General features: G+C 42.0%; 1 protein-coding gene across 6 annotated transcripts in view; it reads right to left on the reverse strand.

The window, feature by feature from the left end:
• The window catches only part of LOC147004889 (protein DBF4 homolog A-like), a 168,649-nt gene extending 145,841 nt beyond the window's left edge, over positions 1 to 22,808 (reverse strand). For 5 of the 6 annotated variants that reach the window (XM_085836447.1, XM_085836446.1, XM_085836445.1 and 2 more), the window contains exons 1-2: positions 22,353 to 22,808; positions 21,744 to 21,880 (exon numbers count right to left, since the gene is read on the reverse strand). In XM_085836447.1, coding sequence (XP_085692573.1) covers positions 21,744 to 21,880; positions 22,353 to 22,431 — 216 coding nt within the window. In that variant the 5' untranslated portion in view covers positions 22,432 to 22,808. Of the gene's footprint in view, positions 1 to 21,743; positions 21,881 to 22,352 lie in introns of those variants that run through there. The other variant, XM_085836450.1, reaches the window with a different exon arrangement.
• Positions 22,809 to 24,382: the final 1,574 nt, after the last annotated feature.

Consider the following 24,382-nt stretch of genomic DNA (forward strand, 5'->3'; position numbering starts at 1 on the left):
ATCCAGCAACAACAGGATTTCCAAGTAGGGATCCAATATTGATAGTATAGCAGAAGCCAGCGGCCTTGGACCAGACCAAAGACTGCAATGAATATTTGCAAGTAAAGCTGTCTGGGCAAAAAGGTATACTGTGTGACACACTGGGACACACTGGGACACACTGTGGCTTCCACAGAGAGGTTGTTTTTTTACTTTTTTATTTTATTTTATTTTTTTTTTTTTTTACTTTTTGTTTTCTTTTGGAGGGGAGATTGCAAGGGTGGAGGGCAAATATGGAGGGACTAGAGATGAATGCATGATGTGAAATTCACAAAGAATCAATAAAAACGTTTTTTAAAGATGACTTAAAAGAGCTAATCCAGGATGAAATGATGGTTCTTTCATCTACAAGTGAATAAACTGGAACAAGTCTTTTAGAGCCTCTGACCTCTTTTAGAGAGCAGAAAGCAATGATGCACACTGTGTGGACTTGTTACAAGGCAGTGGGTCCATTCATCCTTTAGAGTTTTGACCCTGGGGGTAAGAAGATGAGTGAGATGCAGTCCTTGCACCCTCTCCCAAGTCTCACAGTCAAAAGCCACCAAATGGTTACAAAATATGCAAATGTGCCCTAACAGTGTAAGCTACAGAGCAGCTCTCTGTCTGCAATGTAGCCTGCAGTGACTTGGTGCTCCTCAGACTGAGAAAGCGGCACACACACACCGTCTAAAAGACCAACAGAGGTTCAAAACCTGGGTCCAGTCAGCACAGGAAATGATGAGAAATGCTGGAACGCAGCCAGACAGTCTGAGGAATGGGTTTGGGAAGGTCAGGCGTAAACTACAGGAATGAAGGAACATCTCAACGCTGGCCACATGCTGAATTCTCCCTGAGAAAACTTCGATAAATGCACTGGAGCCTGTGCTGTGGACTCTGCAACTCTGATTTGTTTGCTCTACAGTGAACAACCCTAAGGTGACATCTTTGACAGTGACCCCAAATGAGTCTAAGGGAGGACAGAGTGAAAATCACCATTCTAAGAAATGCACTGTTTATCAAAAGAACACTAAGACGTGTGTGTGCAGACCTCTGTGGTAATAGGTATTCAATATACAGAATTTCACATTCCTTTTCTTTACTATTTACAAGCAATAATAACAAAAGTTATTACTGACACTGATGATCCACATCTACTTACTGATTTCCTAAATATGACTTTCTGTTTTCTTAAGACAGACTTTCACGTTCTAGCTTTAACTGACTTTGTGCTGGCTTTGTGGTCCAGGGAGACATCAAATTCCCAGCAACGTCCTTGCTTCAGGCCCCGTGCTGACACGACAGGCGTGTACCAACTCACTCAACACTCTCTAGTATTCCTCAAAAGTAACGTGTATGTTCTGAAAGCTCTCTGCCTAAACTTCACTAAGTTCAATCAAAAACAACACAAGTTTTCAAGTTTTTATTTAAGGAAGAGAAGAAAAAGGGAAGTAGAAACCAGGCCACATATGAGGAATGCAGATAAATAACATGGAGATTCCAATCATTGCCATTTTATTTAAAAAACAAAACAAAACTAAACTAAACAAAGAACCAAGACGGATACTATTTAGTGTCCACTTGGTGGTGGACAGTAAACCGAGTTCCTTGTAGAAATGTTTCTCAAAATCACTGAACCCCAAAATTTTGACTTTTATTTCCTCTTCCTTGCCTTCCATCTCAAACTTTAGTTCTTGTTGGCTCTATTTAGAGGGTCGTTTTGTTTTATTTTTTTTCCACAGTTGATATAAACATAATCTATGTGGGGGTTTTCTACCCAATGGCAAAGGATATGTTATTTAGATGTTGAATAAGATGACTTCTTATATTTTTGGTTGTGAGCCTAGCCTTTAACGGTTGAGCCATCTCTCCAGCCCATAAGACGACGTCTTAAGCAACATTCCCTGCATCTGTTGACAACCCTGGACTCTGTGACTTTCTAGATCCTGAGGTCCTTTTTCTCCAGTGGCCCCTGTTCCAGTCAGCAGGAGGCAGACACCGTGCTGACCTGTGCTGGCACCAGGTCCCATTTTCTCATCTCCATTCAGGAAGCCAGGCAGCCTCATTACCTATTTATGCTTCAGCTACCTTCTGATAAGTCAGTCTCCCAAGCATCCCCGCCATTAACTGCCCATTACTAGACCTTTAATTTCAGGCATGAACAAAAAAAAAAAAAAATGCTTGCTTGCATAATCCTGAAGGTCAATGGAGTCGGTTAAGATACTTAGGAGTCTGGGCACAACACAATCTATAGTTACACTGGGCTGTAATTGAATCTGAGTGTGAGGAGCCCCAAGAAAATCAGTGGGCAAAGATCCCTCAGGTGACTCAGCACTGGGAAACTGATGCTCCTCCTCAGTGCAGGAAAGACCTGGGAGAGGCGAGGGAAGAGCTCATCTAAGCCCACAGTAGGTTTTCCACGGGATTTAGAACCGAATCAGCAAAACTTCCTACCTTCCACCTTCTTCTCACATAAAAGAATCGGAAATAGCTATAACCACAGTGACGTCAGAAAACCTTAAGAGGTGGAGTTTGCAGTAAGAAGATTCGCTGTAGGGAGCGATGCTAGTAATGCCAAGTAAAAGCAGGGGAAATAAGAGGAAGAAATATCCGTGAGCCATCAAGCTGCGGCACTCTAAAGTGGATAATTAGTCACTGAGCCCTAAAGCCAATTCCAAAAGCAAACTTGTAAACAAGAGCTGTACCTGCCACCTAACTTACAGTCCGTCCTAGAGACAGCAGCAGGAATGGACCAACTCCAAAGAGCAGAATTGAGAATGCTGAGTTCTTCACATCGGGATGTATTTTGCCCACTCTATTCTGTCTTTTTTTGTTGCTTACTTGATTTCATCTTGTTTACAGATAATAGAGGTGTCTGAGAATTAAGCTCATTTACACTGAGGAGCCAGCGCTGGTGCTTATAAAAGAAAACTCAGGAATGTCTCTGAACAAAACCTTAGAGTGAATGACTGGCATGTACCAATTCTACTAGACGTTCTTTAGGAAACAAATTCCCACTGGGTTAGCCTTGGTCACTCTTCTAAGGCTAGAAAATACAGCTACATAACTCTAGAGGTATTTTCGCGCATATATTCACAAACATACACACACACACTCATACGCACACATAAAATAACCTTTAAAAGAACCAGTTTCATACTTTACTACATATCCCAACTGTCCAAAAGTTTCCCATGAACAATGAACATAGTCAAGAGATAATTCAAGAAAAAATTTAAAAAAACAAAACGTCACTGGATGAGAAAAATCACTGCAGTGGTCTATCATGATCTACAGTGGGAACCATGTTCCCAGAGTGGTTTTTATCTGTAACTTTCAAACAGTGACCAAAAGTGACCCTGTGACACAAGATAACAGAGCTCTAAAGACAGGACCACTACAAACTCATCATGTAAGTAGTGGGATGAAGGCTGGTGGGATGCACACAATAGTCATCTCAACTCCCCAGATACCACAGTAATGGAGGAAAACAATGAGAAGCAGACATAGGTATATGTGCATATATGTATGTGTGTGATAGTGACATAGGAATATCATAAAATATCTTAAAAATCCATGAATACCTATGAAAAACATGCCTTAAAAGCATGGGCTTATTGATTTAATTCACAGGTTCCTACATAATACCAGCTGGGATCTCCAAGCTGCTTAATGGGTATTTCTTTCCACTAAGTTAGAGAGATAATGAAGAAACTGTCTACCATATATGTTTGAAGTAAAACATAAATATCATTTAAAAACTTATTTTAAATATACTACATTACACATATCTGGTGTATAGTCTTTTCAGATATTCTACCTTTTATAATATCTGAATCTAAACATACTAATAAAGTCAGGCATGGTAGTACATGGCTCAAATCTCAGCATATGGGAGGCAAGAGAGAGACACAGGTATGATGTGAGCCTGAGCTATATGTATCCAGGACAGCCTGGAATACATGTGAGACCTTGTCTCAAAACAAACAAATACAAAAACCTAAGTGAATAAATACATTAATAGATACAACAAAGACATATATCAAAAATTTAAGGGATAGCAAAATAATGAAATTATTCAGTTGTATATGGATATATAAACTCTAGAAAATAATTTCATTTGCGCTTCTATTATTCACCTTAGCAAGTCACTATTGCACTCAAGCTGGTTGCTTAATCCTTAGCATTAAAGACTTTCCTTGGAGATGTGGAAAACATTTTTTAAATATACTGAGTCTCAATTCTCTCTTGAAGTAGGAAACACTAAGAGACACTATACACACAAGAAAACTCTACAGATCAACTCCTACCTCATCATGCTCATGTGTGCACATGTACACAAATCACGGCGAGAAAAGCATGTAGCCAGCTACAGACCTATACAGCTGAAAGGACCAAATTCTGTAGCTTGGGCAAATCTACCAAGAACTGTAAATAAATGGAATAAGTGGTCTCTGGGTGAAGGAAAGATGCGTGCCTTGCAGAGGAGCTTCTAGAGCATGCTCACTGACATGAAGTCAGAGCCACAGACAGAGATCCATTAGCTCTGAAAGAGCCCAGGGCTGGAATCCTCATGGCTTCTCAGCATCATGGCCTCACTCCTGAAGACAAACAGGAATGAAACTCCTAGTTTGACCATTCATGGCTTCTAGCATGAACTCAACCTGTAACCGAAACAACCTCCTGTCAAAGGCTGACTGCACTTAAGCACCACAGTGTCAGAAACAGAAGGTCACATCAACTAGAATCACTCGTGAGGGCAGGACAGTGGAGCTGCTGAGCCCAGAGCTGGACTGGAGCCATTTTCTCTCTCTGCACAGATCCCAAGTGTCAACCAAAGTGCACATACTCAGGGTCTGAGATGTCGTCTGCTGCCTTTCATGTGGGTGACCCGGGTCTCTGTGTGTTTAGTGTTTTCATACAAAGCTGAATTAAATTATGCTCTGTACTCCTAGCTTCTACTCAGTGCAGACTTATGACAACTCCATGCATATGACATTCTGAGTTAAAGAAAGGATTTCTACGGAAATCGTGAGTCGTTTTTCAAAGGAAAACGTGAAATTTGGTTTGGTGATAGTTCATTCTTTGCTACTCTAAGCAGATGGACACTTCAAGTACCACAGAGGTCACCTTTCATTTAATTTATGAAACGATGCCCAGGGAACATTTATTCACTTCTCAAAACTGTGTGGGTAGTCAGCCTCTCTGAGCCTCTCCCACTGAGTTTCTCAGAAATGGCCTCCTGGCAAAGGCTCCTGACTCAAACATTCCCCAGACCAGCATCCTCAGCAAACTGCCTCTGCACCATCTCCATCCTTCTCTGACCTTCCTGGAATGGCCCACTATCTATCTTCCTTAGAGCCAGCAAGCCTGAATGCAATGTGTGCCAAAGACTCCATGAAAACCACAGTGGACCCTGAGGAACATAAGGCCCTGCCCACAGACCCCTATTGTCTGACAAGGTGTGTTTCTGGTACACAAGGCAGTAAGGTAACCCAGGTTTTTAAACTGGCCTCAAAGAGCTTTCCCTCTGTTCAATGTTTAAGACAAGCTACAACGACTCTAGATCCTAGAGCCACATTTTCTCCTTATACATACGAGCTCTATCCCTTCCTAAGATAAGTGATCTTGGGTAAGTTATCTCAGCTTTCTAAGTCTCGGGCTTTGCATTCATTAAATGGCAAGCTCTGAGAGATGCTGGGAAGACAGAATAGACTGAAGTGCAACGATGTATATTATTGTGCCATATAAGCACCAAAAGGCAGGATATGTGAACAACATTTTCTGTTGATTCAGTGAGTGGTCAGACTGATTTTGCTTGCCTTGTCACTTCTAGCTGACAAGGACTCTCACGCTGTCTGAGCGGTCTGTCCCCAGCATCTCTGTTCCCCTAACACGTGGCCTTTATGCTTCAACTCTGACAACTGTTCTAGGATAATCATATGGAGATAAGTTGTCTGATAAGTTGTATTAGCCTAAAGTGGGAAGTACTCATCAGGACTACAGTGACTATGGCTTTCACATAAACTACGCTAGTGGCTTGTTGTTTAGTAGTTATAAGCAACAGCACTGTCACAGAGAGCCCAGTCCTTGTCAGCATATGCATTCTAGTGATTCTTACTGAAAACTTTATTCCCATAATGTTTGCCAGTGAGTTCAGTAGCAACTCAACTGCATGACCTACAAAACGCATCACTACAGGACAGCATAAGAGGGTGGAATGCCGAGTTTTAGGGAGTTTCAAAGGGTTCTGTGATTCATTCTTGCATTGAGAAAATTGACAGATGAGTCTGTTCTATAAGGGATTTTTTATCTCTTTTTTCATATTTATGGTCAAAGGAACTAAGAGCTGGGTCTTGTACACAGTGGGTACACACTACCACTAAGATATGCCCTGGCTTAAGTTCCTCAGATAGATTCTCAACTCCTATTGGCAGAAGAGTCTGTTAGGATGCTGAATCATCTTGCTTTCTCTCTTAGACAGATAATAAAAGTGTCTTAATGCAGTTTGTGTCTACTTCCTCTCTTTGTGAAACAGGATATGTTCAAAGGTGAGTTGAAAGCACCCTCATCTTTTATGCACAGAAAAAAAAAGTACCTGCTACTTAGCAAGCTCTTACAGCAAGTTGGCAGTGAGAATATCTACAAACACAAAAGGAGAAGCTTACTTCCATGCTTGTATTAACCATAAAATATAAGTTCATCTAAGAGCACAAAAATAATATAGCTATGCAGAGAAGAACCCAGATGTACTATATTATAAGACTGTGGCACAAGAAAGAAACTGGGCTGCCTCCAGAAACCTTACTGAACACTTACTTAGTCTTCCTTGATGAGATTATCCAGTATTTTAAACATTATAGGGATGAAACTAAAACTAGGTCCAGAAATAAGAATTATTCCAAATAGCATCTCCAAGCCACAGACAAGAATAATCACAAAGTCCACCCCTAGTAAGACTTTCCTGGTTGGAGGTGGTGACACCCACCTATATTCCAAAGAGTTAGCAGATACAAGCAGGATGATTAACACAGGATTGGGACCAGCCTGGGCTAGGAGTTCTAGGCCAACCAGAGCTCTATGATCCTGACCCAGACTCTCCATGTAGAACTCACAGAGATCGACCTGCCCTGCCCTCCTGAGAGCTAGGATTAAAGGCTGTGCCACCATGGCTGGCAAGCACCCCCTTCTTTAGGATAGCCTTCTTGCTAGTGACAGGCCTTGGGGTTAATCTACCAGTTACTCCATCCTGTAATGTTCCTCGTAGATGCCTGCATGATTCCCTTTCCCCTTCCCTGGAGGTCTTCTCTGAGGACCCATGGATCACCCTACTAATGATCACAATCTAGGGCTGAGCATTACTGAAGTGGTGGAGTGCTTGCCTAACATGCACGAGTCCTAAGGTCAATCTCCAACACTGCAAGAGAGACTACAGCCTATGCCTTCTTGCTGCTCCACCATCCCAACACCATAACCCCACCCCACCCCCACCCCGCCATGCTGTTCTCATTCCCACAGCACTTACTGCTGGCTAGTATGCCTGCTAAAATATGGGCCTCAGAATAAAGAGAAAATAATCACTGATATAATCCAAGGGCCTGGAACGGTGCCTGCCATATAGGACACCCTCAGTAAGTATCAGTGAAGTGAAGAAAATAGATGTCAGTCCACATACCAAGTCATTAAAGGGAATTATCACACACATGCATACACACACAAACTGCATGTGCAGTATCAGAGAATTGATGGAGCACAGTATGATGGACATGTGTGTGTTCCAGCACTCAGGATGTTGAGGCAGAAAACCTACAGGAGGTCTGAGGCTGGCCTGGGTGATAAAGCAAGCACCAGACTAGCCTAGAAAACACAGCAAGATCTTGTCCAAAAGAAAAAGAAAAAAGAAAAATTTAACTATACACTACAGAGCTCGCAAGTTAAAACTCTGTAGAAAAAAAAGAACAAGACTCCAAGTCTACTACATGCTTTCCAATCTCCTCAGCTCCCATTATTATTCAAGGACAGAAGGACAAGGAGAGAAGCAAAGGGTCTGCAATTCTAGTGACAACACACTGCACAGAGCAGGAGCTATAAGAAGGTGTGGTTAATGACTCAGACATAACTGACACACTAATGGACAGGGGCCAGAAGCGCACAGGAAGAAGACCTTGTCTCTCTTCAAGTGAAATGTGAAGCCAAAATCTGGGCCAAGGCCTCAGAGAAATGAAACATCCCATACCTACACACACACACACACGTACACCATGCACACACATGTGCACACACACATGCACAAACATACCATACCCCCTTACCACACATGCACATGCGTGTGCACACACAGGAATACACACACATGCACACACACAGCATGCACACATGCACACACACACATGTGCACACACATGAATGCACACACATGTACACACACAGATCACGCACACCACACACACACATGTGCACACACATGAATGCACACACATGCACACACACAGAGCACGCACACCAGTAACAACAGCAGTGACAATACTAAGCACATTTGGTGCTTTCCTCCCAAACACTTTCTGCCATGAACATATGATACTAAAGGAAAAAAAAAAAAAGCATTCCGGCTTTTCTAACCTAATTATTTCTTAAGGAAAATAACACAATTAACACAGTCAGCTATTGGATGGAACACAGGGCCCCCAATGGAGGAGCTAGAGAAAGTACCCAAGGAGCTAAAGAGGTCTGCAACCCTATAGGAGGAACAACAATATGAACTAACCAGTACTTCCCAGAGCTCATGTCTCTAGCTGCATATGTAGTAGAGGATGGCCTAGTCAGCCATCAATAGGAGGAGAGGCCATTGGACTTGCGAAGATCATATGTCCCAGTATAGGAGATGCCAGGGCCAGGACACATGAGTGGGTGGGTTGGGGAGCAGGGGAAGGGAGGAGGGGATAGGGGATTTTTGGAAAGGAAACTAGGAAAGGGAATAACATTTGAAATGTAAATGAAGAAAACATCTAATAAAAAAAGAAAAAAAATGCTGTTCTTGCTCATTTCCTGTAAACCAGGAGAGAAAAAGAAAGAAAGAAAGAAAGAAAGAAAGAAAGAAAGAAAGAAAGAAAGAAAGAAAGAAAGAAAGAAAGAAAGAAAATATCCAATTTTAAAAAATACTCAAAAGAGAGAGAGAGAGAGAGAGAGAGAGAGAGAGAGAGAGAGAACCGGAGTAGAGGGATGAAGATCTGAACAGCATGCTGGAGCACCCACAAACACTGCTGTGATACAAACCACCACAAGAGGAAAACCCCCACAATGAAGATGACTACAAGCTTATTAAAAACAGTCTTTAAAAACACTAAATTTTGCATTTAAAGCGTAAATCTTTATGGTATGGGACTTGTTTCCCTGGAAAGTTATTATTAGAAACAACCAGAACAAAGGAAGAACACCCCAGGGACAGGGCAGAAGGCAGCAGCAGAGAGGGCTTGGTTCACATCCCTGCTGCCTAGGGTCACCCCCACCCTGTCCAGTGCTGCAATTTGGGTTTTCTCTGAAAAAGAAAACCTCTATAAAAATCACCAAATGTATCATGGCCAGGGTATTTAGAAAATATGAAGTAGAATTTGGGAAACAAAAAGCACACTACTATATGTAGCAAGGTTATTGTTTTCTGACACACATGCTGCTCTGTGGCACGCTCCAGTTTCCATGAGCCCACACAAAATCTTGTGTACAGATATTAATAGCACCACTATTCATAGTGAAAGAATTTAATTAGCATAAATTCATATTAAGACAATGAATAAATAATGGAACATTATTCAGCACTGAAAAGGGATGAAGTACACAAGCTACAATGTGGATCAGTGTTGAAAACATTAAGCTAAGTAAGGCATGGCTGAAGCACCGAGAGAACAGGCACATCTATAGAGAGCAAAGTCTGCTAAAACTAAGGCCAATGGCATGGCTCAGCAGGTAAAGGCACCTGCCACCAATGCGGATGACCGAGTTGGATCCTCAGGTCGCACAGAGTGGAAAGGAGAGAAGCAAATCCTGAGAGGTGTCTTCTGCCCTCCACTGGTGCCCATCACACACAGCAAACTAACAAACTGTATACATGTGTTTGTGTGTGTGTGTACATACATACTTATAAGTAAGACAGGAATCCTTCTCTTTCCAGGATACCCAGGGTTATGTGAAGTCATAACGATAGTTAAGGAGCTCACTTCTCCACAATGACACTTGAACCTCACCTTTTCCCACGGCATCTTTTCTGCACGGACAATGGGTGTCTCTTCTACTTAACCCTGTTCTCAGATCCTCCACTCACACCACACTATAAACACATGAAACTACTTAGACTACAAATTCCCCTCTGTGGTTTCTTCTCCAGAATTAAATCAGCATGTGAAGCTCTTCCAGGAGCATGGAGATCTCCTGGGGAACCATGTGGGGAACCACCTCATACATTTAAAAACATTAAAGCATCTTATATTAGCATGTATCGTCAGCATTAGCATAAGCTAGGTCAATGGTGGCTCACACCTGTAATCCTCACCCTTGAGAGGTCGAGAAAAGAACGAGAGACTTGAGAGTTCAAGGGCAGCCTCAGCTACATAGATCTCCAAAAGGAAGTGGGTGGGGAGATGCACTGAGATGGCTCAGAGCATAAAGCTGACTGATTCCGAGCCTGGTGACCTCAGATCTGTCCCTGGGACTTCCACTATCTACCAATAATGGAAGGAGAGAACTGACTCCCACAAGTGTTCTTCTGACCTTCACGTATCCACATGGCACATGTTTGTGTACACACAAATACATACACACATACACACACACACACATAGAGTTAAATGTTGTTTAAAAGTCAAGTACATAGTTGATAAATATTCAGTTTATATTATCACTAAATTTTATAATATGCTTGTGTCTTATATTAACTACTTAATTGTGAATGATTAATTGGTGTTTAATCATATAACTTTATTAGTATTAAATAACACATTTTCACAAAATAAATATAAAAATTAGAAAAGGTTAAAACAAAATTATGACACAAGAATTATCTGGGACTTAGCTTCAGGGAAAAAAATTTAAGTACTGCCTTAGTTTATAACTGCAGTTAAAAATTAAAGAATGACCATTCAAGGAAATCCCCACCTGAATATGTCCCATGAACTCAAGTCTATCAGAAACCTTATATGACACTCTCACAAAAGACCAAACATGGTTGTCTCAATGAAGATGCTGCTCCTGGCAGCAAATGGCACAGCCTGCTGAGTCAACTCAGCCAAGAAGGTTAAATAGCTTGGATTTACTTTTGCTAGGGGAGACAGGGCTATAAGCTGACATGAGTGATTGTGTCATGGTGATTTAGGAGTCCGTGAGACAGTAAGACAGCTGTCAATAACAGTCAATAACATAATGGTCTCAGATTTTTTTTTCTTCATATCTTTGAGACAGAAAATTGAGGGGAAAAAAAAGCCCTAAAAATGTTTCCTGAGTACCTACTTTGGGACAGGCACAGTGCTGAGCAGCAGACAATAGTAAGTATGGATTACCAAGTCTGAGACCCAAGACTACAGTCTATCTCATGGAAACAACTTCACACAGATATCAGTGTCTGGATACACACACACACACACACACACACACACACACACACAGCCCACGCATAAGCACACACAATTGTATGCCACTTCCGAGGCACGTCTGACTCAAAGTAGCCTGTAAAATGCCTCATCATTCCTTTATGCTGAATATGCATCCTGCAGCAATAAGGCACACTGTCCCTCTCCGGCAGCAATGGATCCCTGTCCTGGTGCAAGACTTTCAAAGTGTCAGGCTCAGCCAGGATGGAGGAGTGACTGACTGAGCACAGGAAGATGGGAGCCAGGAGGGTCAGAGGAACAAGGGCCAGGGCAATGATGTGAGGAAGGAGGCCTTCTGCACAGAAGTGTGTGATACATACACAATGAAGAAAATGAACGAGAGCCAACTGAAGTGGAATCCAAGAAAAAGAGCAAGGGAGTCACATGAAATACTACCACACAGTAAGTGGAAAAACAAAGAGCTTGTTGGCCTGTCACACATTTCCAAACCCCAAAAGTAAGCTGTGTCCAGCATGCGTACCAATGCTGGTGCAAGCCACCCTCCAGAGGACTGCGTTTGTTTCCGTTGCTAAGGGAAACAGAGGCACTTGACAGAAAGAAGAGGAAAGGTAAGGTACTCCAAAGGCTGCAGAGAAGCATTTCCTACGTTCACAAGAAAATAGTGAACAAAACAGTGGCCAAGCTCACAGACAGCTTACAAAGAAAGAGAGGGAACGCATTATTAACCAAGGAACAGTCCATAGAACAAGGATTTGGAGCAGAAACACGGACAGAGTCCTCCCCAGGCATGGATCAACACTCCTGTGCTGGGTGCTTGGTACATGACTGCCTCCACTCAACACCGCAACAGAACACAATACAGCAAAGCTGCGTGCCTTTGTCCTGTGCTTCTCTATGCACTGAAGCTAAAAATAAAATATATTCCAACCCATACTGCAAGCTTTACCATTTTATCACTGGAACACTTAAACTTATTAACCGATACCCTCAACCATGTTTCGTATTAAATTGCTCAAGCTGTAAACGAATAGAGTTTCTCCTTCTTAACCGTGAGAGAACATTGCCTGTGCTACATCACCCAGACCTGGGACTACCCCGTGAAATTCTTAGGTCAGAAATTCAATTACATGAGAATTCTCTCTATTTCAACAATATCCCTGCTTTTGCCAGTATTTTCCTGGTGGCTCCGTGACAGTCGACAACACTTGCTCTCGGCTATGATTAAAAGTCTCACCTCCAGTGGCCTACCCAATCAGAAATGGGCCCGGGTTTCTGCTATCTTCTGCCCAATCCATAGCTGTCCAATTTAAAGGCATTTTTATGACACACAAGCTAGAGAGAAAGCAGTGAGCCATTTACAGTTAAGCCAGAAACAGGATCAAAATAAGTAGATGTTGGTTTTGGTCCAGAATCCAAACTTTTATCATCTCTGGTAGTGTTTAAGCCTCTACCAACATCCATAAAAACTCTTCTTAAGAAATGGTGACTGAGGTATCCAGCATAATGGCGACTTGGAAAATGAACTGTTTAAAACGCTCACCACCCTTATTCAACACTTTCTAACGTTTTCTGCAACATGTTTCAAAGTACAGACTATAGCTAAGCTTCAGGAAACCAAAATGTCCTTGAAATTAACTCAACAATTATGGCAAACAATTAAGAAAAATTGCTTGACTCAATAATTCAAACCAATGATTGTTTTCCTTCTAAACTCGAGTTTATACAGACTTATTCACTGAACGTTTGGTTAACAAGCATCACATGCCATTCAAAATGAACTAGTACTCATTTCATACAATTTACGTATGATATTTAGAGAATCAAATTTTAAAAACTCCTGCCTGACTTTAGGAAATCAATGTTTAGCTAGGTGACATCTCCTGACACAGGCCCAGTGCTCCAGACTCCTTAAGCCCAGGCTGCTTAAGCCCTCTCCCACAATCCCGAGGAACTTTAAAAAGACAAACCAAGAATAAGAGAGAAAGGAGAAGCAGAAGGAACAAAAACAAAGAGGAAAGAGGACAGAAAGACGTGGGAAAGGAATGAGGGAGACAGTGTCCTCCTGGCTGAAGCACAAATGTAGACCTCTCTGGAGAACAGATGCACCCTCAGGCTAAAAACACACTCCTGTTATGACCTTAGAATCAAAATTAAGTTCAGTCACTAAAACCCTGAATGGCGAAGGCTAAAACTCTGACTTGTCCTGTCTAAGCTGAGCCGGGATGCTGGGCCAATCTAGGACAATGGGCCCAGCCTCTTCCCGGGAGCCTCATCTGCTCCCCACTCTTACCTTCAGCTCACACTTGCATGTCCCAGGTCACTTTTTCAGGCAGCTGTCTACCTTCCTAGGCCTCCGGGCTACCCTGGGCTAATACAGCCAGACTCTGAATAGCCTTGGCTGTCACTTGTACCTGCTGATCATACACAATTGTGTTTCAAGAGAGAACCCTATCAGGGCACTCTAAACGCATCAGAGCACACTAGGGGGTTCAAGGAAATCTGGGGAACCAGTTTCTATGGAGGAGACACTCTTCTCAAGCATCTTGCTGTTTCATCCACAGAAAGAGACGTCGCATACACAAAAGAATGAGTGATTGCCAGAAACTCAAGCTGTCTACCAGCAAGGTACTCTTGTCAGTGGAGGAGACTAGCCTACCTAAAGAACAAATGCCAAGGGAAAAAGAGGGACAGAATCCAACACCTGGTGATAAAGCTACACACACCAGACAGTGCCACACAGAGAAATGATCCAATTAGACCTTGAGCCCCGCCTTCGGCTGCCATAGGTAGAATGTTAGAAAACTACTCCTGCAAAGAGAGCTCTTCGGGGCTAGCTCCAAAAACCCATCATCCACTTCTTCTCCTCAGCCATCTAGTGATCTTTCCTCACAACAGAAATCAGGCAACAAAGGCAGCTCTGCTAAAACATACAATGCCCTGGTACAACATTCATTTCTGAAATGGAGAAGATATACATTCATTTAACCTGCTCAAACACATGACTCTGAAACCCTCTGACACACAAACAACCAACAGATCCTGGGGAAAAAGGAATAACTAAATTCTAAACCCCTCTTTCCAATCAGAACTGCTGGCATTTTGGCATCACGATGCAGAATCTTTCATTTTATTTTGAAAATCCAGTTATATGTAATAGCTTCTCTTGGAGAAAAGAAAATAGGTTTTTACCATAAAAGGACCTAAAATCAGGAGTAAAGGGAGTGGAAGGCTAAAGTCAGTTTTCATGTTAAGTAGTTTTTAAACACATGTAATTTTTATTTACATGTAAAATAATTACAAGTTATTCAGAGAAGAAGGGTCAGGAGTTTCTGACGAAATCATGTTGGTATATTCTAACACAGATAAATAGAAATCCAGGATAAATTAGTAGCAAAAACTTTGTTAAAGGCTATTTTGTTGATTTTAACATTTCCTTTCAGAATTATTTTCCCATTTCTACCCTTTTATTAAGCTACATGAGCATGGGAAAGCTAACTCACTCGCCTACAAAGTGGGTATAATAGTATCTACCTCGTCCTTAAACAGAATGAACACAAGCCACTCATCACAGTGCTTACGGTACTTGGAACGCATTTGGAAAAATGAATTCCTGTATTTTCAACTCTTGCTTCCAACTTTTCTTTTTCTTTCTGGTACTTTTACTACCAAAATAAACACATCCAGTAAGATGTTCACAGAACTTATCATTTGGGTTATTATTAATCTGTCTTACCTGAATGGTTTGACATATGGAACACTTAAGCTACTGGAACTATAGGGAAATAAAGATACACTGTACCTTTTCCTTTGATGGGGGACTATATGAATATAGACCTCTGTTTACCATTTAATGTTTCTGTCAAAAAAAACCCTATGGCTACAAGAGCATATATAATTTTGATATTGACTGCTGAATTCTAAAAATTGAACTTACAATGAAAACATAATCATCAATATAATATCAATAGACACCTCTTTTGAGACCTGCTCTTGGAAGTCAAATGTCTACCACATATTCCATTAGTTATTAAGATAGTAAAACGGAAGACCCCTACTGTGCTCAGCAAGCCTCTTCACAGTACTATAACTTCAAATATAAACACCGGTATTTTTGAAGCACTAAAAGTGTAACTCCAATCGGGGAAATAAAAGAAATTTTTGGATTCTGATGCCAAAGACATCTACATGTCTTGAATCCTGTCTGACCCAAGAATTCAGCAAGTGAAGTGGACATGAACTTTTTGAGTTCAAATCCCCTGTTGGCTTCATTAAAGATGGCAAGTTATGACCTACCACTGGACTTCTGTGAACATGATGTACACCAAACACTAAGAAGTTAATTTGGCATAAAAGCCCCCACAAAATTACCACATATTAAACATGTTAATACACAGCATACATAACACTGACATCTTCTTTTCTCAGTTTCCTTCCCTTCCTGCTTCCGACCATTCCTCTCGCTTTTCTCCACCCACCCCCCACCCCCCCTTCCACGCCTGTCCCACTCTGATGAGCATCTTCTTTCCACATGGGGTTAGTCCTCAAGACTTCCTGATAAAGGTGGTCCTAGCTTAGCCTCACTGAGCTGTGAAATGATACCTCTGTTACAGATTCCATTCTCAGTGAGTCAGGAGAAAAACAGCAGGTCTCTCTCTAAAATGGGCTCTAGAACCATAAAACGAACACGTGGCATGTTTTGTACTGTGAGAAAGTAAGTAAAACTAACAACATTCTTTATAAACTCATAAGCTCCTACTTGGTCTCCATGTAGCTATGAAGAAATGATCAAACAGTGAATCCTCTGTGCACAATAAAATAATTGTGAGGAATTGCATACATAACTATATGTATATGTATCTGTTACACATACACACACACAGTATACACATACAGATTGGGATATCAAAGATAAGAAAGAGTGATACCTGAATTAGGTCTCTACTGTCGTCTAGAATTCTATCCCTACATTTATATTCTGAATGAAACTTTAAGGGAAAGCCTACAAGATGTCTCAGTGGATTATGATGCTTGCAGCCAAGCCTGGTAAGCTAAGTTTAATTCCCAGAACTTACATGGTAAAAGGAGAGACGTGACTCCTGTATGATGTTGTCTTCTGACCTTCACATGTACAAACATACACACGCACACACACACATGCACAGTAGATAGATAGATTGATTGATTGATAGATGATAGATAGTTGTAAAATTAAAAGAAGGTTGTTTTAAAAATATTTAAGGGATTAATGGATATTTTAATTTTTATTTTTACTTTATTGAATTGGTAGGTAAACAAAAATGCACTGTGAAATATTTCTTTCCTGCTCCATATGGCAAAAATGTATTAATATTGAGCTACTAAGTTTAACAAATGTACTTTTAGAAAAAAAAAAAAGAAAAAAGATGTTTGTGTTAACCTGGCAAGCTACCATGAAAGCTATAATTCCTAGGAACCCTTCACCACTGGGGGAGCTGTACTGCAGATAACTGAGTGCCAGCCTGACTCGGTGCCCTCAGAGGGAACAGCTTGATGTTAAGGACAGCTCACACATTCCATGCCATATATATAAATATTCGCCAAAATATAAACAAAAAAGCCAGAGCACAGCTCTGCTGCCATCTTGCCTTGAGTGTGCTTTCTGACCCACTCACTAATGGTGAGCAATAAGACGGTGGAGAGTTATAGATCCATGTCCTTGTCCCCACTTGACGACTCCTTATGAAGCTGTAATACTTTGCAGAGGACAGGATGGAAGAAAGTAGATCTTGTATTTCCAAACAATACTTCTGATAGAAGAAATTATGTCGTTTGTAGGAGTATAAAATCACTGGGTGTTTTAAAAATACATAACAGAATATAAAGGTAACCATGTAACAAAATAAACTATCAGATGACCCACGTATAGTGTCGTGGTAACTATATGCTGCTTAGCTGGCACAAAGAGCAACCATTAGTAAGCACGTCTAAGATAGCAACGACAGGGCCATCAATGGTCAATAAGCAGTAAGGCTCAGTACATGACACCTTATACAAATTCATGAAAGATATATGTTTTACCTTACTATCTACAGACAGGCAATTCTTTTAGCAAAAAAAAAAAAAAAAAAAAAACTGTCAAGAAAGAAGGAAAAAAAACAAAAACCTCAATATTTTAAATATTCGAGGGCTATCTTCTAAGCTTGGCACTACTTCATATTTGACAACCCTGAAGACAGCAAGGTTACTCACAATCAACTACAACTATTTTGACTATAATCTCTAGCATTTTATGACATAATGAGTGTCTACACAGGGTAATCATCCCATTTGCAATAAGAATTAGTAAGCACTGGAATAACTCACTATGCAATAAGTAAAAAGAAAAAAGAATCTCACAATATGGCCTTGTATCAGTTAAATCACCATTTCACACTAAACTGTCACCATTCAAGTAGAACCAAAGTGAAATTTCTTCTAAAATAAAAGCTTCATATTGCCATCTATGGATGAAAACTGAAACAAGCTCACATTAATGATATAAAAGAAATTTGATACTCACCTAGTCTCTTGAGCTTGAGGAATGGAACCATCTAGGACTACAGTGGTGACCACCTTCCCTTGGTCAGTTGCTCGAGCCTATCAGGTAAGTGGTAATTTCTGAGCTAATTTGAATGGCCTATAAGGTCTCTTCCTTCCAAGACCATTCCATGTTATGTAAAAAATGAGTAATCTGTAACTTCAGGGAATGTGTTAAATTCAGGTAATGAGGGCATCATTTTGCATTCAAATGATGTCATAAAATGAATAAAAACAGTCCTGGAGCTGCCAAGGGAGTGACTATGACTTAAAAGACTCTTAGAGAGTCACTGCATACCCAGTGTTGACCTAGGTGCTTCATAAATGCCACTCATCTGGTCTTCTCAGCATGTTTGGGAGCTCAACACTTACAAAGCTTAATGATACGAACTGGAATTGATCAGTGAATAAAAGTGAATAATACTCCTGCTCACTCTTGAGAATTACAATTATTCTTCTGTAACACTAGGATGATACCATAGGATCATGAATTTAGCCAGTTAATCCTCCTTGCCAAAAGGCTTACATAGCCTGCAGAGCCAAGTCCCAACTCCTCAGAACATCAGAACTTGCTGCAGCATCTAGGAGCGACATGCTTCTCACACTGGTCCCCCAAATCTCATCTGCAGTTAGCAGAGGCAATGCCTGGCTTCCATGTGACTCTGAACATGCTGCCCTCTCTGCTAGCTATGCCCACTCCCTGTCTGTAATATGACCAATCAGACAGCACCTCCTGGGAGAGCCCAGAGACTTCTTGTGGGGTTATGCGCTGGGCACTGGGCTTCCACTGTTTCCACAGCCCCTATAATTACCTCAAGACTGAAGGGCAAAGAATAATTGTTCAAGCACTCATTCATTTTCCCAGCTCTCTGTAAACCCCTTAAAGGCTAGAAATGTGGCTTTTATTTCTAAATGCCTATGACCTTGATTTACTTAAAATGCTAACTAGCAAGAGCTCAAAGTGAATTCCTCTTAATGCTTCAATAAATGAATTGCTTGCACACAGACACACACACACAAACACACACGTGTACCTTATGAGGTAACAAAAGAATCATCCAGACATTATTTCTATAATACAAAGGAAAATGCTAAAGATATCCATGGGTACCTACAGTGCCAAAAGTTCTTTTTACCAAAATAATAATGATAATAATAATAGAAACAAGAGCTATATAAAATCCACACATTTTCGGGTTAAATTATAGCTCTCTGGAAACCAGGAAGGCCTAACAGACAAGAAAATCCCTCAGTTTCCTCTCTGTAGGAAATACTGGTCTTTGAGATTCCATCAGTTCTCTGTGGTGTCCTGCTGCAATTAAAGGATCCTGGTAAAGTACATTGACTCCCTGGGTGATGGAGATATCAAAATGTGCTGTGTGTACCTTTAGATACCGAGGATAATTTGCCATAATTATAAATAGCATTACTTCCAATTCTGACTCGGAGTAGTCATCTATACATGTTTAACCTAAGTTCTACCAAACAACAGTCTCATTCACCTGGGCTGCAAAGTTTCCTTGTGAAGGGCCTATCGTATCGTATGCCCCATATGGAGAGGCCCATCTGAGTTAAAACATCTCAGAAGAGGTGTTCTAGAAACATTGAGAGAGAAAACAACACTCTTTTTCTCAGAAGCAGTGGCCTTCCTTCTATCATCACAATGTGGGCGGATTTGAGGTCATGGTCAGCGGGCGGCAGAGACAGAGGTCCTGCGTCTGTTCCCTCACACCCCTCGCTCTGCATCTCTGCTCCTCTCCATCCTTCCTTCCCTTCCCACAAAGACTCTGGGGCTTGCTCTAACACACTGTCTACATCAGCAAATTCCTGACCATGGAAAACTCTATACAGAATAAAAGATGTCATGTCTCAATAAGTAAATTTCAATGAAAATTAAAAATAAGAACCAATTAAAAGGCAAATTAAAATAAAGACAAAAGCATAGGTAGAAGAAATCATACACTAAAAGAGACTTCAATGAACTAAGTATGCCCTTTCTTTTAGCTCTGGCTCAAAATGAATGTGTGTGTGTGTGTGTGTGTGTGTGTGTGTGTGTGTCTGTGTAACAAACATATAAGTATATTTTTGAGATAAGTGTTTCTGAAAGAATGGTTGTTTTATAGTATCAAAGAATGAATCTTATTTTTACTGTGGCAATTCAGAGTTGCATTTTTAATATAGCCCTTATCTTTCAGAGTTTTATTACTGAAAATGTTAATAAACAAAGCATCAGTTGCTTGCTTCAAAGTAATACAGAAAGGAGCAGGCCAGTAGGAGGCAGAGAAAAGCAAGATGGACTGTAAGGTCCCAGTCACTGAAGCTAGGATTCACTATATTCCTCTGTTTAGTTTGTGTGTGTGTGTGTCTAGATTGTTTTTTTTCTTTTTAATCAGAGGCTACAAACAAGCATCAGAATACTCCTTCACAGGAATAATTATTAACTAACTGAAAAATAAGACAGGTTCCCTTCTGCAGGTTTTCCTTGGAAACAAGCCAAAATTTAACAAGAGAAACAAGCAGATGCCAAGCATTAATTCAGATAATAAAATCCTTCATTAAGAGCTGGACATGTTAGGTTCTCTACTACATTAATCTAACATCCATGGATACTACAAGTTACCCTGAATTTCTACCTATGTCAACAAACTTTTAATGGAGCCAAATATTCGAGTGCAAATATAGACTTAAATATTTTTCACTCTTTAAATATGTCACACACGTGAATAACTGAGTACATTATCACATCACAGTTATGTTAGTGTTGAATGTATTTATGATATGAAACTGCCCAGCTTATCTTTACTTAAGTAAAGTTTTCAATTACCAACTACATGAACTTCAGATGCACTTGTAGATGAACAAATTGTCAGCTTGATCCATACAAACATAAAAACACTTACGGTCCCAAAAATGTTTGCTAGAGTTAGCCAGTACTCATTTGTATCTATAGATGTTTGGTATTGATTAAAATGCAAGTACTGAAATAGTTAGTTTTTAGAGCAATGTAAGTGCTCAATAAAACGATCGCACCCGAGGAGGACCCGTTTTCGGACATTAAGTTAGGACTGAATGGGCATGTCTCTGGTGTTCAAAAATCTGAGTGACCAGGGGATTTTGAGATGTTGTTTATTTTAGTTTGGTTTCTTAGAGCAGCCTAGTTTTCTTCTCCTCTCTTCTTTCTACAATAATCATCTTGGTTGGTAATGTTTTCTCTCAGAGTTAAAACAACAAAGATGATGATGCATATCCTGCCTAAATAGAATCTCCTCCTACCCCATGCAGTTTTTGCTTGACTAAGGAGATGGGGGTCTGTGCCTCTTGTCCCTAGCTCAGGTTACAGGGCTACTAGGTGCATCCAATGCTACCCCTACCCCCTAGCACCTCTGCAAAACATTAGCCTACCCTTCTTTCGGTTCCTTTTTTCCTCCTTTTTGCACTTGCACCAAGAGAATCATGCGGGAATCACATTAGGACTGTGCTCTTTTCACCCGGTACACCGCTTTTCCAGGGCAACCCTAAGCAAACGCGGGGTCCCTGGGCAGCGTGGAGGACCACCTCCAGAACCCTGCCACTCACCTGCGGTCCGCCAGGGTTGCCCCTCACCCGAGTGTTGAGCTGGTCGTGCTGAGTTTCATCCTCGCCGCCCAAGATGCTCTGGCGCTCCAGGAAGCGGTTTTCGTTCCCCCTCTCCAGTCCTTTCAGTGAGGCGACTCCTTGCAGGCAGGCAGGAGGGAAGGAGGGAGTGGAGAGAAACAGCAAAAAATAATGACCCTGACCCACAGGCCTCCATCCTGAGGTCCTCATCACCTTTATTCCCCCGCCTCCTCCCTCCCGGACCTAACTGGGAAGGACGCAGAGACACCAGCTGGAAAACCCTGGAACCAGCTCCCCTGGAGCATCTCCGGGCCCAGAAACAGGGCACCCCTTTCCCATTCTCCTGAAGGAGACTCTTCTTTTGCAGGAGGAAAGAGGAAAAAAAAGAAAGAAAGAAAGAAAGAAAGAGCATTTGATCCCAGATTGCTGATGCATCCTCGTGTCCCCCACACATGTGTGCTTACACCCCTTCCGCGCCGCCCTTCAAAAAATAAAAATAAAAAACCGCGCACTGTGGAATTGCGGGTGTGGCTTTTCGGGGTCCTTCCAGGCTCCAAAGTGTCCTGGATGCCCCAGCAGCTGAGAACTTACCTGCCCGACCGCAGCGCGCCTCGGGGCAGGTCCCCAAGACGCAGAGCAGCCAGAAGGACGCGGCCGCTGCTGCCTGCATGGTGGCGGCGCTCAGCTGCTCCTGCCCCGGCCCGGGGCTCGGGCTCCCAACCGCCCCTTCCCAGCCCGAACCGCTGCCTCTGCCGCAGCCGCGTTTGCCTCAGTGCTGCATTGTGCCTGGCGGGCGCTTCGGTGGCGAGGGCAGCTAGCGAGCGCCGCTTCGGGCGCCAGGCTGTACCTAAGTGGCTTCTAGCGCCTCCCACCTCATCCCCAGGCGGAGGCCGGGGCGGGCGGCCAGCATGGCGGGGAGCGAGCCGGGTGCGCAGCGGGCCTGGTGGTGCACTTGCCCCCGCGCCGCATCCGGCCACGCGCACCAGAGTAGCTGGGAAATGTAGTTCCCTCCCCGCACAGCTAGCTGGTCTCCAAGGCGACGCGACCATCGCCACCCCAAAACCCAAGAAGGAGACTGCAGACCAAAGAAGGAGAGGTGATGGAGGTCACCTGCACAGTGGCCACACCCTGAATTCGCTCCAGAGGTCTGCAAGGAGCTGCAGGGTTGCTCACTAGCTACTACTATTGCTTGTGTTTCCAAGCGACCATGCCTTGAGTGCAGGACAAGTCAGTTTTGACACAGATCTGGACTGAGGGCCTACTGTGTGCTGGGCGTGAGTCACACGTTTTCAGGTGCAATTAAGAAAAGCCTTTTTGATAAGAATTTACCCAAGGCGGTTTTCAATGCTTTTAGTCGTATGAAGTATTTTACTGACAGGTGTGTCTGTGCACCCGACATGTGTATGCAGTATCTATGGTTGGAGGCCCAAAGAGAATGTTGGGTCCCTAGGACTGGGGTTACAGAAGGTTTGTGGGTTATGAAAATCCAACTCATTTTCTCAGGAGGAACACTTAGTGTTTTAAACCTCTGCGATATCTCTGTCCATTCTCCACGCCTTTTTTTTTTAATTGGCATTTAATTTCATTTTAATTTTGATACCTAAGGGAGAGTGGTTAACCCAACTCCAGGAGAATCAGATGTCTCCCAGAGGTCTAGGAAGGCTTGTGAAGTGTGAGTCAGCTGGATGCTCTGCGATATGTTTGCTTCCTCCTATATCTGTCAGCTTCAAACCTGCACCAGTAATAGATAAGGGAAACTACTTTCTCAGGCCACTTTCCCTACCTAGGGCGTGGCACTATTCAAAAGTGTAGCTTTGTTGGAACAGGTGTACCGCTGTGGGTGTAGGCTTTAACCCCCTCCTCCTGGCTGCATGGAAGCCAGTCTTCTCCTAGCAGCCTTCAGATGAAGTCATAGAACTCTCAGCTCCTTCAGCTCCTCCTGCCATATGCCAGCCTCGACACTTCCATGCTCCCACCCTGATGATAATAGACCTCTGAACCTATAAGCCAACTCCAATCAAATGTTGTCTTGATAAGAGTTGCCTTGGTCATGCTGTCTCTTCACAGCAATAAAGCCCTAAATAAGACACTGCCCCTATCAAATGTTAGAGGCTCACCAGGATGAAATAATAATAACACATATTAACATAATTAGAACTTGAGCTCTATAGATTTTGAAATATATATATTGGCATTTGACCCTCAGAACAAAAGAGAGAGAGAGAGAAGATTAAGAATTAGATCAAGTAGGCTTTATCACAAAAATGCAGAAATGACTCAACATATGTAAATCAATAAATGTAATCCAACATATAAAAAACCGAAAGACAAAAAACCACGTGATCACCTCATCAGTTGCAGAAAAATCCAACACCCCTTCATCGTAAGAGCTGTGCACAGATTTGGGATGCAGGGGACATACGTAATCAATAAAGACAACTTACAGCAAAACCATTGGCAGCATGAACTTAAATTAAGAGAAACTCAAAGCAATTCAACTAAAAGGAACAAGATAAGATTGTCTACTCTCTCAGTTCCTATTCAATATAGAACCTGAAGTCTTAGCAAGAACAATAGACAACTAGTGGAAATAAAACTGGAAGTGAAGAAGTCAAAGTATC

This window comes from Mus caroli, unplaced genomic scaffold, assembly GCF_978045245.1.
Source record: "Mus caroli unplaced genomic scaffold, Mus_caroli_1 scaffold_4, whole genome shotgun sequence".
In the NCBI taxonomy this organism is placed as follows: Eukaryota; Metazoa; Chordata; class Mammalia; order Rodentia; family Muridae; genus Mus; species Mus caroli.